The 18,080-nt window shown below is 50.9% G+C and overlaps 1 protein-coding gene across 27 annotated transcripts in view; it reads left to right on the forward strand.

Moving 5' to 3' along the window:
• The window catches only part of NRXN2 (neurexin 2), a 303,692-nt gene that overhangs the window by 267,687 nt on the left and 17,925 nt on the right, over positions 1-18,080 (forward strand). For all 27 annotated transcript variants that reach the window (XM_081842385.1, XM_081842384.1, XM_081842390.1 and 24 more), the window contains one exon: positions 7,489-7,567. In XM_081842385.1, coding sequence (XP_081698511.1) covers positions 7,489-7,567 — 79 coding nt within the window. The remainder of the gene's footprint in view (positions 1-7,488; positions 7,568-18,080) is intronic.

Consider the following 18,080-nt stretch of genomic DNA (forward strand, 5'->3'; position numbering starts at 1 on the left):
GTCAGTGGGAGGGAGGAGGTTCTCAGAGGCAGGGAGGGCAGGGAGGGAGAGGTCTAGCCAAGGAGGGTCTAACTGGGCGGAGGCGATGGACAGAGGAGGAGCCCGGCTACAGGAGGGCAACCTGGGAGTGGGCCTCAGGGGCGGTTGGGGGTTTGTGTCCTCTTTAGGGTGTTGAGCCAAATCCCCCCCCCCCCCGAGAAAAGTTTTAGCTCACATTTTGACTGGAGGATGGGACCACCTAACCAAGGAGAGACGTTTGCAGCCCCTGAGATTCTCCATTACTGCCTGAGTTCATCGGTTGTCAGCTGGTGGTCAACATCCCCGCCCCCCGCCCCAAAACAATAGAGCCTGATGATTCTGGCTTCTTTTTGACAAGGGCTTGAAAGGGGCGGTGCCCCCACTGTCACCATCATTCTTTTATTCAGAAGCCCTCGTCAAGAACAACAATACATCATCATTCTCAGAGCCTTCAAGCGGGGCAGGGAGGGATAGATATTGAATGGCAGCTGTTACAAGGGGCTCTGGTTACCAGCAGTAAGTTTTGCCAAGCCTTGAATTCCCCCCCCCCCAAAAAAATGTTAGCCGCCTCCTATTTCACCATCCCTGAATGGTGAAGCAAAATGGGAGAAGCGGGGAGTAGGGGTTGGTTTTGGCACTAGACTTATCTGCTCTTAAAAATCAGAGCATCTTCAAAAATGGTCTATATTGATGCGTAATGAGCAAATGCGCTTCCCTAGTTATAGCACACCCGTCTCTGAGAAATCAGAGCTAGGCATGTTGGACAGCTGATTTGAGAGCTTAGAAGCAAGCACTCGAGGAGACTGGCTCCAGCATTCCAGCACCGAAACCCATTTCTGCATGTCTGGAGAAGCAGATGGACAAGGGAGGAAGGGTCAGCAAGTCAGAACAAGCCCCGCTTCCTTTCCTCTCCCTGTACTCCCTTTGCTTTTCAAGAAAGCAAGTCTGGAAACTTCCCATCCTAGTCTGTTTGGTGTTGCTTGTACTTCCTTCCAGCCCTGCCGTTCTCGAGGTGGAACACCATGTTCATGGTGTCCTGCAGTTCCTTTTAGGGATAGATTTTGATTTTTAAAAATGAAGCCACTGAGGCTGCAATTTGAAGGAAGAAAGTAATGGGGGGGGGGCAGGAGGAAGGAGATTTCTTAACCCCTTCCCATAATGCCATTTTCCAGCTAAAAATTGTGCCTCTCACAATCATCAAAGGAGCTTGATGGAGTAATTTTATGCTGAGAAGTCCCTCTCCCCCTATGGAAACCTCAGTCTTAGAAGCAGCAATTTATTTTTAAATGCCTGTAAAAATAATCAGGCCACTCTTACGTATCCCACATTTTGCATCTCAAGTCCCCACTTGCTAATAGCCTAGCTGTTGGATGCACACCCACACACACCAGGCTGCACCTGGAAATGAGCAAGACTCTGGTAAGGCCCAACGTCATTGAATCATAGAACTGTAGAGTTGGAAGGGACTCCAAGGGTCATCTAGTCCAGCCCCCTGCAATGCAGGAATCACAACTATCATTTTGTCCCTTTCCTTCCCTTCAACATGCCTTGTCTGTCTGCTCCTGCTGGAAGATCTGCTTCTGTTTAGGCTCCCCTCAAAACTTCCTGCAACTGGCATGAGACTCTTCATCTCAGGGTTGTGGGTTCGAGCCCCACATCACCAAAAGATTCCTGCATTGCAGGGGATGGACTAGATGACCCGTGTGGTCTCTTCCAATTCTGCAATTCTGTGTGTCTATGCTCAGAACCCGGCTGAGGGTTTCGGGCCGAAGCCCAAACCCTGGGTGCATTTAACAAAACAAAATCCTGTATCCTAACACATGCCGCTGGCTTGGCAGGAAAGCCTGAAGTCAGCCCATGAGTGAGGCTTGTTTCTGTTCCTGCCGAATTGTGCTGACCTCCCTCCACCCCTGCTTCAGCTCCTTGCTTTTCTTGCTAGAGGATACCTGATGGGCAGCGGTGGGGGGAGAGGAGGAAGAGCAAGGAGGGCTCAGCTCTTTCGACTTAGCTTGGGGTCAGACCCCAGGTGTATTGATGTAAGCACCCCCTCTCCTCACACACACCTTGCACCGATTGGGACAAAGCATCGTAAAGCAACATAAAAATGCCATTAGCAGTCAGGCCACAAACGCAATATCATAAAAGGTAATGAAATCACATTAAAATATTAGAACGCCTTAAAAGGTTGGAAATAAAAAGCCCAAACGAGAAAACCACACACATGCAAAGGGCAGGCGGGGAGTGGATCACCCAGAAGCCTCTGGTGGATAAAGGAGATTGCTGGTTTCCAGTTATTGACAACCATGTCTGACACAGGCTTCTTCATCAGGAGTCTGGCATCTCCAGATGAAGAGTTGTGTGAGACTCAAACACTTGCCCTCCCCTTCAGCAAGGCAGGCTGGTCCAGGAATGAAGAGGACCTCCGTGCCATTGTTGAAGTATCTCCTATTCCTAATTTTACACACACCTCCATGCCTTGATCCCTTTACTTCTGGTTGTCTGCCTTCTCTCCTTATCTCCACTTGCCATCAGCAAAGGAGAACGTTAGGGCAAGGCAGCCAGATTCATGCAGAGATGGACTTCGTAAGTTACTGTACTCTGGACCTTGGTCATTCAGGTCTTTGTAGGTGGAAGCAACTTTAAAGCCATAGCACCTGTTTTCTCAGCTGCTGTTAGGGAGCAACTGTATTAAGCCATTTTAAAATTTGCAGCATGCTTGTCCACATAATGTCCCTGCAAGGTAGGCAGCTTTTAGTCCTATCTAATCTGAGAGGAGCTTGCCCACGGCTTCAGTCCCATGCTCTCATAAGACCAGCTCTTCAGCCCCTGTCCAACGCATGCCTTTCCTTTGTCCCTGATGCTGGCACTCTCCCTCCTCTAAGAACAGATGTGCTTGGCTCCTGGGATCCCATCTTTCATAGAATCATAAAATTGTAGAGTTGGAAAGGACCCAAAGGGTCATGTCCAATCCCTCCTGCAATGCAGGAACCACAGCTTTCCTACTCTGCTGCCAAGTGATAATAAACTACACGTAGAGATTTGTGGCGCCCACTTTCAAAGAGCACATTTTGGTTTGGAAGTCTCACAGGAGCATCTTACAAACACAGGAAGCTGCCTTTTGCCAAGTCAATCTCTTGGTCAGTCTAGCTCTGTATCGTTTGCACTGACCGGCAGCAACTCTCCAGGGCTTTCTAGAGGGGTTGTTCCCAGAGATTGACCCCAGGCTCCATCCCCGCCTTATAACCCTTTTCTTAATCATCACGGTTGCCATTAAAGGGTGACTTTGATAGGAGCGTCAGGAGCCACCTTCTTACTCTGATTCAGAGAGTTGATCCACCCAGCCCAGTGCTGTCTGCACTGTGCGGCAGCAGCTTTCTGGAATTTGAGCCTCTGGGGCCTTTCCTGACTGGAGATGCTAGAGATGGTACTTAGCACCCCATCCTGCTGGTGATTCCAATCCTGGTTGAGCAAAGCACCGCTTTAAAGAGGAGCATCACCAACTGCTATAGACCAAGTCAAACCATTCAAGGCATCGGTATCGCCTGAGGGTTTCAGAAAGGGTTTTTGCTCCCTGAGGGAGTTGGCGATTGAACCCAAGACCACCTGTGTGGAAGGCACATGAGCGCCCCTTTCATAAGGACCACTGATTCTGGGGTGGGTGAACAAGGATGGTGGTCATTCTCCTCCTCCTCCAGGCCTCACTCTTATTTTGGGAACCACAGAGCTGTGGGAAAGGGCTGCTTATCAATACTCCTTCCCCCTCCCACCACACTTTGCAATACATGCAAAAAAGGAGCCCTCATGAATGTCTCCCCCCTCCACCTATCTCCCTCAGCCGTGCTTGGGCCTTTCTGCCTCTGATGGCACAGATGATGTTCCTTTAAAAAAAAAACCGCTGACAAAGTCTTCCGGTTGCTATGGCAACTGTGGCAGTAATTAGGTTGGCCTGGTTTCTCATGCCTTGAAAGTGTGGGGTGGGGGGGACACAGGAAAAAGGCAGGTGGTGTGAAGATACAGAGGAATTTGCACTGGGGACAGCAGCAGGGGGGCAGTTTTGGTGCTGAAATCATCCCCTTGCAATTGTGCATTAATTCATCTGGAATCCCCACCTCTGCTCCAACGCAGTCCTTGCAAGGAACAATTCAGCTTAGAGCTACCTTCACCCCCTTCCCCTACTATATCCAGAAGCTCAATGGGTGGGGGGCAGAGGGGAGATCGATGGATAGGTGTTGATGGGGATGTTACCTGATCCTGAAAACACACACACACACACACACACACACACACACACACACACACCATGGTAGAAGCACCCAGAAGGCATTTGGATGTTTGGAGACAGGTGAGCATGGCCTCCTTAGTGGAGCAGCAAACCCAGAAATTCCAGGGTCCTTCCACAACAGGCATGCAAGGTGGAGCCGCCACACTTTTTAGTAGAGCTGTACCAAAAATTCCTTTTCCAACCAGGTGTTGCAGGTGGAGAATGAAATATAGCCCTCTTGAAAGATCAGGGTGGAGGGAATTCCACCCCACCCCCCAGTATTTTCATTGAAGGAGTTTGCAGCTCACCTTGCTGACCCTTAAAGGTAGCCTGTTCTTTTGTAGGTGGGGGTTGGTTATCAGACTAAAAAGGGGGAGTCCTGTACCACTCACAGCTGCACAAGGCTCATTCCTTTGTTTTCGGCCAGCCGCACTTCCCAGAATGCCTTGAGAGCAATGTCCCCAAATGACATCCCAGAGCATGGCCAGCAAGAAGCCTCAAGAGGCTCTTTCCAAAGCTTCCCACTAGCCAGCCACTGTACCAGAGGACAGGGAGTGGCAATCCCCTCCTGAAAATTTTCTCAGGGACCCAGAGGGGCTACATGACGCTGTCACAGAATCCTCCTCCTTTTTCCATCTCCTTCCATCTTTTTTCAGACCACAAAGAAGGCAGATCTTTTTTGGTGATGGTGTTGGGGAATGGAGGAGCGGTTTCTATTTTTGTAAATTTAGATCTCCTTTGCATTCCTTTTCTGCCTTTTCCAAAAAGCATTGCTTTTGAACCTTCCTCCACTCAGCACACCTTGACTATTACCTTCCTGGTCAGCAGCATTTTATCATTTTGTTTTATTTTTAATCCTGCTTTTGATGAGCACTAAAACACTTTTTGGACGGATTTTTTTAAAATTAAAACATTTGCACTGCAAAATTTAAATGAATAGCTGCTATCACAATCCTGAAAGTAATCACTTAAATAAATAAGCTCTTTAGCGTAATTGATTTTTTTATTTTTAAGGACCAATTTCAAATTGTTTACAAATGGCTGTTCGGGCGAATCGTCCCCTCTGCTCTGATTCAGCGATGTTGTGCTCACCTGAGTAGATGGAACATGGCAGGATGTCAGCAGAAAAAGCACAATATCTCTTAAGAGCATAGAAACAAGGTCCACTCATAGCAATGACTGGGTAGCATGAGGAGGCTGTGTTGTCTGGGAGGCCCCCCCCCCGAGGTCTACCATCCCCCCAACCAAAAAAAAGGCTCGGTTCTCCAAAACCAGCTTCCTCTGCTGCTTACAGGTCTCTCTGCTCTTTTTCCAGAGCATCTCCTGGGAAGAACAGGGCAGCCCAAAATGCTCTGGTGATCTGCTCTCTCTATCTCTCTCTTTCCCCTAGCCATCCACCTCAAGGGCCTCTCCAGTGAGAGCACTTCTTCGCTTCCCAAGGGCCCTCCATGATACTCCAGCCACCCTCTGTCATCCCCGTTGGCCACTTGGCACAACAGCCAGCCGGATGAGTGGGTGGAGGGAGGGAGCAGGCTAAGGACCCTGGTGGACCTGGTCATTTATCTCTCCCCTTTCCCTGTGCTGTGCAACTGCCTGGCTTCCAGTAAGCGTCTTCATCACAAGTTTGCCTCATAAAGGGGTTTATCCCCTCGTGAGAAACCATCCATTTCTGACCTGCTGCATTTCACTTATTCCGGGAACAGAATCTGGGTTCCCAACAGCAGGATTTGTCCTCTTTTTTTTTTTTTAAAAAGGCACCAATTTCCAGACACATTCGCAAGAGAGGGAACATAGCATGCCAAGGGGGCAGTCCTGGCCTCCCATACCCCCCAATGAATGCTCAGTTTCAGGCAGGGAGGAATTCAGCTTGGAGATGGGCACCTCATGTGGAGTTGAGGGGGGGGGGTGAGCCTGAGTGTGGAACTCAAGGATAGCGCCAGATCCCAAGGACTTTGAAATGAGAAATGATAAAAAAGAGCTCCCCCTGGGAAAATGGAGCATGTGCAGAGTGCATTTTTCACCCCCACTGACCACAGTTGGGCTCCACACCCCTGGGATTCTGGCATACCCTTCCATGACTCTCCCCTTCTGAAAAAAGCCCAGGGCAAGGTACTCAGGGCTGCTTGGATACCATCAGCATCCTCTGGTTGGAAACCCTGGTATGTGAGGGTTGGTGACACGGTAGTGAAAGGAAAGCACTCTGCACATGCTTATAGCCATGTCTTTATTCCTGTTATTCTGTGTGATCCAGGGTGGAGAACGGGCTTGGTTCAGGTGAGCAGCAGAATCGAGTTGTGCTGGGGGATTATAGCGAAGGGAGCCTCCCGCAAGACCAAGCCCTCCTCCAGCTGCCTGTAAGGCAAGACCCCGCGTGGCAGTGAAGGAGTGCAGAAGCGGGAACAGATTTCTGCTGCTTTCCCGCGTCTCTTGGCACCAGGCAGGAGCAGGATGCGCCTCCCAAGAGCAGGCAGGTGCTACGGCAGGAGGAGGCGAAGAGGCAGGGGCGTCTCTCCTGCCATCGTTTGTCTCCAAAAGCGCCTCATTCATATTCCCCTGTAAGAACAGGGTCCTGCTGATTGATTCTGTGCCCCAGGTTCCTGTCCAAGCCTTTGTTATGCTAATTCTGACACAAGGAGGTTGATATGGATGGTGGCGCTGGCTCCGGAATATTGATGGCGGAGGGTGGGGGGAGAGCAAGGAGGGCCCTCCTCTTCTGAAATTTATGTCCTCCCCTTCCTCAAAGGAGCTCTTCTGTGTGGCCCACCACATTGCCCTTGGAGGTAGGGAAGTTGGGGTGAGTGCAGCCAGTGGCACAACTGGGATTTTCAGTTAGACACCCTCTGCCACTCCAGGCTGCCGTGGACCCCACAAACATCCCCTTCTCTCATCCCAGAAAACCACATACAGAAGCTGCCTTCCGCTGTGTCAGTTCATCTTGCACTCACAGGCTGCGGTGTTAAACCTGTCTGCAAAACAGGAGCTCAGTCCCTGGAGTGCAGGGGCCTGCCTTAAAACCACATGGAGGCATTTCCAAACCTGTAAGGATGAGCAGAGTGGCAGCAGGTGCAATTGGCAAGTTTACCCAGATATTTCTGAAGCAGGAGCCAGAGGTGGCAATGAGGGGGAGGGGGTTGCTCCACTGGGAGTGGCTGCGACGAGAAGGCCTTTCCTCCGCTGACCCCCTGCCTCTCGTCTTCCTCTCTCTGCAGAACACAGACGACCTCTTGGTGGCTTCGGCCGAGTGCCCCAGCGACGACGAAGACCTGGAGGAGTGCGAGCCTAGTACTGGTGGGTCCTTTTCCATCCTCTCAGCCCCGGGGCACACCCACAGCCAGGAGGGGGAGGGGAGCGCACAGGTTCTTGTGCACGGGCCCACCGTGCAGCATGCACAAGTAGTGCCCTCATGACAGGGGGATCAATCCAGGGGTCCTTGTTCAACTGACTTGCCAAAACCACAACACAGTAGCAAGACATTATCCAATCTCTTCTCTCTCTCTCTCTCTCTCTCTCTCTCTCTCACACACACACACACACACACACACACACTGCCTTCTCCATTCTCTGCTCTGCACACGGGAGCCTCCTTAGAGCTGGGTGCTTCTGTGCTTCCGCGACGGCATTGCGCAAGTGAGGCACTCTGCATCCTCAAAATACCAGTGTTTGTGTCTTTATATCCTGATTTCCAAGATGATTTTCCATAGCCGCTTAAAAACGGCAGAATACAAAATTAAAAGTCAAGCAAAGCACTGAGAATACACAGCAGCGTTTAAAAACACTCCCCGAAATAAGGAAAAGAAGAGAAACTTATCAGTCATAAAAGGCCTTTTCAACTGCCACCTAAAAATGGAGAGTGCTTGGCAGACTTTCCCCAGGGAGAGAATTTTGCACTTGTGGAGCCCCTCCCCCAAGTACCTGCCAATTAAAGTAGGAGTACTCAGTCCTCATTCAGCTTGTTGGGAGGAGGGGATTTGCCCCCTGAGTGTTTTTTTTTAAAAATACCTTCTGTACTTGTGCAAATCTGTGGCGCGGGGCAGGAGTCCCCAAGGCATAACAGTGCCTGCTTCCTGCTTCCTCAGTGGCCTTGCCTTAGCTCCCCTTCCTGTTGGCACTCAGCACCAACTGAGTTTGCTAATAGAGTGACTGCACCTTACACATCTTGTATTTACCCCTGCCTTGGAAAGAAGGGCAGTCTTATTCTCCGGTTGCAGACAGAAGGGCCAAGGAATGGAGCTTCACATATATGACATTTACAAGAAAGCACAATATTGTTACGGGGGGGGGGGGGGAGACCAGGGTTGAGAGGGAGCAGCTTGCCTAAGGCCACCTACTTAGTTTCACGTCAGAGGCAAGATTCAAAATGGACCACTGAACTCTACCCTTACAACACTGTTTAAAACCTTCAGTCAGGAGCAGTGTAAAAACCCAGTCATGGTCGCCAAGACTTGCCCAGGTGCTAAAAATATGTGCTTTACACCCACCCACCAGTGGCATTCGGGCTTGTCCCCCGGCATGCCTCCTTTGGACTGCTGTGCCAAAACGTCCAAAAGCAAACCATGGAAAGGACCTGCCTGCTACGGGAATCAGGGTCTGTAGCTCATCTTTTGCACACAAAGGTTTCCACGTTGAGTCTTCAGCATCCCCAGGTAGGGCTGGGGAAAGATTCCTGCCTGAAGCCCTGGAGAGCTCCTGGCGTGGGAGACTGTGCCAAACCAGATGGACAGATGGGCGGGTTTGGGGTAAGGCACCTTTACTTTGCACATCGGGTTTGGGTCAGAGATTGTTCTTGGTGCTCAGTTGGACGCTTCCATGCCTTGTCTTGTCTGGACTAATCCACAGTGGAAGCAGACACACACACACACACACACACACACACACACCCCATCACTGCACCTGTGTGTGTCCCCGCAATGTGTGGACAGATAGACAAATCCATCTTCGACACACATACCATCCAAATGATGCCCCTGCTGCTGCAAACCATGGCCAGATGTGATTGGGGTGCAGAGCAGAGCAGCAGTTAGGTGACAGGCATATTCCAGCACTTTGCACGTGCCCTGTTTGGACCATCACCCACCCACCCACCCCCCAAAAAATGTGGCCAGGAACATATTTGTATATATGTATTTATTGTAAGCATTCCAAAACTGCTTTCAGGTTTGCAGACTCCCAAAGTGGTTTTACATCACAATGTTAATATAACATCCATAGAACTTAATGCAATTTGAACTGGCCCATCCTTCCACAACCTGGAGCCTTCTGGAAGTTTTGTATCATAACATCGACCACCCCAAGCCCTGCAGAGTTGGTTGGAGTTGGCTGGTGGAAAGCTGTAGCCCAAAATACCTGGAGGGCCCCAGGTTGGGGGTGGCTGAATGGGCCTTTCTTCCAGCATCCCCCCACTGGGGCTTCTTGGTATCTTCACCTTTAAGCTCACCTTGTGGCATCTGCTTTGTCTACAGCATCAAGCCATTGGGAGAGGTGTTTTCTTGCTCGTAGAGCTTGATGGAACTGAGCAGCAGGGTCGTGGGTATGCCACGATTCTGGTGAATCAAAGAAGGATGGTTCTTGGTGCCTTCCTTAGCTTTGTGAGAATCTTTGCTGTCAGCTGCTGTTTTGCAAAGCAAGTTCCTAGCCTTGTGGCTGTGAAGATATGCTTGTAAGTGTGTGAGAGGGGGCTGTCTTATGCAGCTCCCCATGACTACTGAGAAACCAGAACAAATATGCCAAGGAGGAAGACTTTTTGTAACCCGCTTTGAGATATTTTTTACCATCAAGTGGTGTATAAATTTTGTGACATAAATAAATACATAAATATAACCCCAGTCATATATGCAAAATAACAGGGAGTTCTGCAGGTCAGCCAAGTTTGCATATTTTTTCTGGTTGCAGCTAAATCACACCTCTCAGTGTAAAAGGGAAAGAGATAATCTCCCCACTCCTGCAGGGTAGGATGGGAGGAACAGAGCAACCCTCAGCAGTGATAAGAACAACATCAAACGCAAACCCTAAAAGCTTCTGAAGTTTGAGCGATCTTTCTGCAATGCCCCAGAAAACAGACTCCTAGAGCTTGTTACAAAAGGGCTGTCTATTCGTGTCATATTGCCCCAAGCTCATTGCCCACAATGGGGAGGCAGGGAGAGAGAATGAGGGAGGAAAGAGGCCCCTTCGGTTCAGGGTCCCCTCTCAGAGCTGCTGCTCCCAGATGGGGTCCAGTTTGGGGTTTGGGAGGTGAACATGCTTGGTGGCAGAGGAGGAGAAGCAGGTCAAGGTCAATGGGGAGCCTTCACAAGATCAAGTGTTAACTGAAGGGGAAGAGAAAGTCACCTGGCGGCTGCTGTGGTGTGGACCCATTGACCAGCCTGAGAACCCACAGCTTTGATCAACATGACCCCACCCCCCCCACCCCCCACCCCCAAGAAAGGTCTACAGAAAGGTGTTTCTGGAAGCTGACTTCCTCTAAATCCCACCACCTGTAAATCTGAGCCAGTTTTTCCTGTGGCTTTTGAGCCTCCAGCAAGAGACTTTCCCAGTCCCTTTTGGAGATGCCAGCAAGGCTGAACCTGGCAGCCACCTGCACTGCAGCCCTTCCCTGATGTGGCCATTTGCTGTCTGGCAGCAGATCAGGGGACAAGCCCCCATGCGATATCCTCTCCCCTTTCAGATCCAACCCTTGAGCCACCTTCCTACCACCGTGTGGAAGGCATGTTGCAGTTCTTAATACAGTGGTACCTCGGGTTACATACGCTTCAGGTTACATACACTTCAGGTTACAGACTCCACTAACCCAGAAATAGTGCTTCAGGTTAAGAACTTTGCTTCAGGATAAGAACAGAAATCGTGCTCTGGCGGTGCGGCAGCAGCAGGAGGCCCCATTAGCTAAAGTGGTGCTTCAGGTTAAGAACAGTTTCAGGTTAAGTACGGACCTCCGGAACAAATTAAGTACTTAACCCGAGGTACCACTGTATGCTTGTCCACATAGTCTTAGTGACTTGAAGATGTAGTTGTGGCATCTGCTCTCCAAGTCCTTCAGCTGCTGTCTTGATCTCGGTGGACATCTGTGATTCACTTGGGCTGATCTTGCTCCCTGTTCCCTCAGCGTTGAGGGTCCTGCTGGCCCCAGCTGTCAGCTCAGATCACCCTGTACAAATGCTGCCCTCTCCCCATGACAGGCTCTCGCTCTCTCTTCAAGTGAAGTGGTTCTGACATGGGCCTCAACCTCCCCCCCGCCCCGCGGCCTTGCAAAGGCCAGCACAGAAACACAAACGTCCTGCCACACATCTTCCACACCTGCACCAAGACAGATGAGCCTGCCAGGGCCCCAAGTTTAAATCCCCACTTGGCTATGAAGCTTTCTGGGTGGCCTTGGATTAGTCACCCTTTCTCAGCCTGGCCTGGTTGTAGTGAGGATAAGATTGTGAAGAAACCCCAGACACCTGGGAACAGGGCAGAGGCAGGCCAAATGCCCAGAGGTCCAAGGCAGAGGGTGTGAGGCTTCTAGACTAGTTTGTTTCCTGGCAAAAGGACAAACTTCTCCTCATTCCCAAACAACAAGTCTGGGTTTGAATTAGGCAGTGGTGGTGGTGAGAGAGAGCAGGATAGTCTGGAGTTAAGTCAGCACAGTGGAAAGCCCGATCGTGGGGGTCATGGCTTTACAAGAGAAAGTGCTCCCCCCCCCAAAAAAAGGGATCATCTTTCTCCATGAGCCCAGGGCATCTTCAGTTTGCCTTCACACAGCCCACATCTCATAAATATTACAATACCATGGGTGTGAATCAGGGAGGAGCCAAGACTCAGTGGTAGAGCAGCTGCTTGGCATGTAGAAGGCCCCAGCAAAATCCCAAGCTAGGAGGGACATAACCCCATTTTCTGTAAAGCATTACTGACCCACAGGTCGGGGGAGGCTCCATAGCCACCCAGAGTGGCTGGGAAAACCCAGCCAGTTGGGCAGGGTATAAATAATAAAATTATTGTTGATATTATTATAGGCTGCAGATGGTTGGGGGCTACTGGCCAGAACGACTCTTCTACCTTCACACTCAGAAGCATTAAGTGCCTCTGGATACCAGTTGCTGGAAACTGCAGGAGAGGAAAGTTGCTGCGTTTGCGCTCAGGTCCTGCTTGTGGGCTTCCCCTAATGAGCATCTGGTGGGCCACTGTGAGATCAGGATGCAAAACTATTGTCCCCCTTGGGCCTGATCCAGCAGGGCTCTTCTTTGCAGGGGAGGCATGCAAGGTGAGGCATCCTCTATGCCTGGTCACTGAATTTCTCCTTGTCTTCATGGAGCAGGAATGTCCTAGGATCTAGGACCATAGAACTGCAGAGCTAGAAGGGATCCCGATGGTCATCTTATCCAACCCCCTGCAATGCAGGAATCTCAACTAAAGCATCTTTGACAGATGGTCTTCCAACCTTTGCTTAAAAACCTCCAGTGCAGGAGAGTCCGCCACCTTCCACGGGAGTCCGTTCCACTGTCAAACAGCTCTTAATGCGCTTCTGATGTTTACAGGGAAGGGGAATGAGCAGTGCAGGACACGCCACATAGGAATATGGGGAGATGACCTACTAACTGACAGGCCCACCTGGACCCACCCACCCCTGTGCCAGGGGACTTTCCCCAGATTCCAAGGGAAAAGCTCTTGGCATTTCACCAGGGGATCTGCTCTGCCATCTGGTCCCATCAGCAACACAAAGCGTGAGCCTTTTCACTCTAGAGTCATTATATATGGGAGGGGGGTTACTCTCAAATCTGAGCAGAATGGGAAATGGGTGCACCGATCTAGCAGCATCAGCAGAGGAGCCTGGAATGAAACCCCACTTCCTCCTCCACTCTCTCTTTCTGTTCTACCTGAGGTTGGAGGCAATCTCTTCCAGGAGCTTCTCAGTCGCTGGGTTGGGCATACCCACCCCCAGCTCTGTGCTTGGAAATGAGCCTCCTCGTCCCCCTGGTTCCTGACCAGCACCTTCAGGCATTCCCCAAGCAGTGGGAGACACAGCCGAGAGCCAGTCCCCCAAGGAATTACTCACAGGCAGGGACACACGCACGCACGCACACACACACCACTGGGCCTGTTCCAGCTTGCTTTGTGAAGTGGAGGCACTTGTGGGCTGGGGGTGCCTCAGACAGTGCCGGGCCTGGCTCACTTCAAAGGCAGGTTCCACTGCCCAGTTTCCCTCCTCAGGAGGCCAAAGTGCTCTTCCTCACACCTCCATGCCCCAAAGATCACGGCAGCTGAGAAGGTCCTTTTCTTCAGAAGACGCCTGACACAGCCTCCCTCCCTTCTGCTTCTCTCCTTGCTATCTGTTTTGTGCCTGCAGCAATATCAGCTCTGGCTGTGATCTCCTCAGATCTTAGCACTTGGTGGCTTCTGGGATTAGTGAGAGGAGGAAAAAACGCCTCGAATCAGAAGCTGCCATTCCCACCAGCTAAGCAGGGGCTGCCCTGTCATGGATGAGACAGGAGGCAGCTTGCGGAAGGGAGGAAGAAGGTGGCGATGGCAAGGCGAGAGAAAGAGAGTGTGCAGGGGCTTTGTGCTGAGGCCTACATTTTGTGGGCGATGGCTGGCATGTCATGGAGAAACTGGTAGGAGAGAGAGGCAGGGAGGTCAGCACCAAACCAGCCCCTTTACCTCCACTTCTTGCAGTACCACCATGGTTGAGAGCTGTGGCTGCTGGTGACACGTCACGGTGCGGACTTGCATTCCACAGGCTGTGCCAGCCACACAGCAAATGTGCTGCACCCCCTGCAGATCCAAGCGCCTCAAAAGAGCCAGTTTGTGCAGCCCAGAGAAATGAATGCAGCGTGTGCGCACGACTCAGCTCCTCTTTTAGTTCTGCAGCTCTGGTCTTCAATATTTCCAGTTTAGTGCTGAAATGTTGGGGGGGGGGGGCTGCTATACGGATCTGCCTCTTTAAACAGCCAAGACAGAAACATCTAGAAGCATTTCAACGCATCTCAAGCCTGAATATCTCTCCCTTGGTGTCTGTTGCTGGCTCGCGCCTGGGGCAGAGGACCTGCTCTGCATCCAGAAGGAAACAAGTTTGATCCCCAGTGGCATGTCTGGGCTTCTGGAACACCAGGGAGCCACTGCCAGTTAGCATAGGTGATGCTGAGCTTGCTTCTGTGTAAGGCCCTTCCCGATGCTTATCTGTGTTTAAATCATCCCTTAGCACAGAAGCAGGAGGGCTGGGAGCACACTTGGCTTTTCAGAGGAATAGGAGAGCTCAGTGGTGGAGAACATAAGAAGAGCCTGCAGGATCAGACCAATGGCCTATCTAGTCCCGCATCCTGTTCTTGCAGTGGCCAACCAGATGCTGCAGTGGGAAACCCACAAGCAGGATTCAAGCACAATAATGCACTCTCCTCCTGAGGCTTCTAAACTGGTTTTCAGGAGCATTGCTGCCTCCAACCGTAGAGGCAGAGCATAGCCATTGTGGCTAGCATCTTCCTCCATGGATTTGCCTAATGGAGTACGAGCTTTGCCTCTCACAGTTCCAATCCTTGGCACCAATGGGAAAAGTTATTCTCTCCCCGAAACCCCAGAGAGTGTCTGCCAGTTAGAGTAGATTGGCCTTCTGCAGCCTGATGCCCTCTAGACCTTTTGGACTACAGCTCCCATCAGCCCAGCTGGCATCACCCTGGCCAAGGAGGATGGGAGCTGGGGAGCACCAGGTTGCAGAATGGCTGGATCCTGTGCAACAGATTGCATTGTTGCTCTAACTATGTTTCTTCTATGGAACCTTCCTAACTTGACATTATGGGAAACTGTCGTTAAGCATGTGAAGAATGTCTCTTGTCCACTGAATGAAACTAGAGGGACAGAAGCATCCCTGATCATAATTGACACACATCCCAACGTCTTGCAACACTATGCAGGACTAAACTATAAAAGTGGTGTAGTGGTTAATTGGGTAACTAGCCGTGGTCCTGACAAAAACCACCCCACTAAGGGTGCTATTTGGTGACCCCAACGGAAGAGGCAAAGAGAAGCTTCTGGGGGTCAGTTTCCATCAGGACCATGGCAGGAAGCAAAGGGTTAAACTATCATCCGTCTCTTACTGCCCCCCTTGTTGGCAACTGTTATTTACATTTAAAAAAAAGATGCACATCAATTGCATTGACACAATTCATGCCAACTCTCATTTCACCCACAGGAGCTGCCCTCAAAGGGGCAATTCCTCTGCCCTGGCAGGCATCTGTCTCCCCTTCCTTGACCTTACCAGGATGCCTCTCAGCTTGCAGGGATCCCAGGCATCCCAGCCCCTCAGAATATATTGGAGGGGGGCATTGTTTTCCATACCACTTCCTACCCCAAATGGAGCAGACCTTCCAAACACCCATCATGAGCTGTAAACTTTCTTTAAGCGGGGAGGCCTACCAAAGGCCACCTGCAGAGGCCACTTGCAGAAGCAGTGAGGAGGAGGAGAGCTTTCTCTGGCCCCAGGGCATCTGGGGCTCCCCTCACACCATCCACAAAGCAAGGAGATGCTTCCTTTGGTTTATTTGAAGCATTTCTGTCCCTCTTCTTCAGAAAAGGAAAGGCTCCCAGGATAGTCACAACTGTAAGGCAGTCCATGCCCTCAGACTAAGAAGACACAACACAAAAGGAAAAGGAATGGGGATGGAAGAGGAGCAGGAGAGGAGAAAGCAAACTCAGGTTCTTATTTACAGTGTTCTGGAAGAGGCAGCATCCAAGGACCCAGAAGTTGGTGATTTATTGGCTGAACTGATGGAAAGGACCTGCTGCCCATTTCTCCCTCTCTTGGAATGACTCTGGAGGGAGGGAGCTGGTGGTGCCGGCCTTCCTGCAGAGGGGAGTCCCTTGGCCATCCCAGTGGGGCTTCCTCTCATTTGCTTGCCAATCCTTCTTCTGTAAACCCTCCCACACAAACACCAAAAAATGGAGAGGGTGGGGACACAGCAGGTGAAGAAGCCCAGGTCTGTGATCCAGGCTGGGCACAGAGGCCAAAACCCCTGATAATATCTCAAATATAACATCAGAACATCAGAAGAGCCTGCTGGATCAGGCCAGTTGCCCATCTAGTCCAGCATCCTGTTCTCACAGGGCAAATCAGAGGCAGGGCTTGAGCACAAGAGTCCTCTCTCCTGTGGCTTCCAGCAACTGGTATTCAGAAGCATCACTGCCTCCAACTTTGGCAGCAGAGCAGAGCCATGCTGGCTAGTAGCCATCAATAGCCCTCTCTCCTGCCTCTGGGGCACAGCGTTGCCTGCCCATCCCACCAGGGGCTCATCTGGGCTGTGTGCAGTGTGTGTGTGCGTTGGTCTGTCTCGCTCTCCGTTGCGAGAGCCCCCTCTGCCTGCAGCCTGCCTGCCTGCATCACATCCACAGCTCAGCGCTGCTGCTCCACGCCGGCCTCTGCAGCAGCTCAGCCGCCTCCGCCTCTGCAGGGCCTTTTTCCTTGAGCCTGCCTGGAGAACTTTGGGCTATGCCTGCCTGCAAGAGAGGCTTATGAAACCAGAGAAAGAGAGAGAGATTATTTCCAAGCATTCAAACCTGGAATTAGTCCGTCGAAAAAGCCCTGAGCAATTAAGGAGAACCGCATGCCTTGTATGCTGAAGACCACATGCTCCTCTGAAGGACCTCAGGCTGGGAGGAGGCTGGCTGACACTGAAATCCATCCATGTCAGCATTGCCAAGCCAGCTGACAGTCTCTTTCCAAGGCCTCATACAGCTCTTTCTCAGCCGTACCTGGAAATCCCAGATGTGGATCCTGGAAGCCTTTAAATAGGGGCATAAGAAGCTGCCTTATACAGCATCAGACCGCTGTTCCATTTTGCTAGTATCACCTGCACTGATCAGCAGTGGCTCATCAGGGTTTCAGACAGGGAATTCTCTCTGCCCTACCTGGAAATGCCAGACATTAAGCTAGGCAAGCAGCTGCCCTCCCACTGAACTCTGGCCCTTCCTGTAAAACCAAAACAAGTTTCCACTCCTCATTTCCGGTTCTGAACATAGGGCTGATTTAAATTGGGGCAGAAGGAGCTGCCTTATGCCACTGAGCAACAGAGCCTTGACCTGTTGTTGAGAGGGTCACTGGAGTGGCCCAAGGAAAAGAGAGATTTTCCTCCTCAGACAACCTGCAGAATTCATCACCGAAGGATGTTGAAATGGCCAAGCTCCTCTGTGGCTGTGAGGAACAAAAGGGACTTCTGCACCATTTCATCAATTTAGCTCACTTTCAAGGTTTTCAAATAATTTAAGCATTCTGGTGATTAGATGGAGGACGAAAGGGAGAGGAGAGGAGGGAATTGTAGTGGCTTTCAGGAAGAGGGAAAATATTTTTTTGGGGGGGGAGCACTGAAGCTGTTCTTTAGTTCCTGTGATTCCCCCCTGCATTTGCCCATATTGATTTCTAGAATAGCTCTGAAGACATAAGGGTTGGGCACTTGCAATGTCGTTCCCCCACAATTAAAAATGAAAGCTGAGATTTTTCTGCTCCTGAACTCTCTGCTAGGGACTGAACTCTGCCTTTGCTTCAGAGGTTATGGGGGCTCCAAGTCTTCTTGACCCCTCAGTTCCTTCCCTGGCCCATTTTGCAAGCTTAAAAGCTCTGTTTGGGGCTGGTTCCTCTGGAGAGCAGCATTGTGGTATCTTTCCCCAAACACACGCACGATCCCAGAGCCAGCCCTGTCCTGGTTAGCTTTGAGGAACACTATATGTAGACAGTGGCTCAGGGGGAGGGCAGCTGCCTGTGTCACTCAGAGCTTTTTCGCTGCCTTGTTTCACCAGTGGTGGTATGCGCCTTTTGCACAAATGAGTGTGAACACCTGCAAGCAACACC

The sequence above is a fragment of the Podarcis erhardii genome (genome assembly GCF_964252035.2).
Source record: "Podarcis erhardii genome assembly, chromosome: 15".
In the NCBI taxonomy this organism is placed as follows: domain Eukaryota; kingdom Metazoa; phylum Chordata; class Lepidosauria; order Squamata; family Lacertidae; genus Podarcis; species Podarcis erhardii.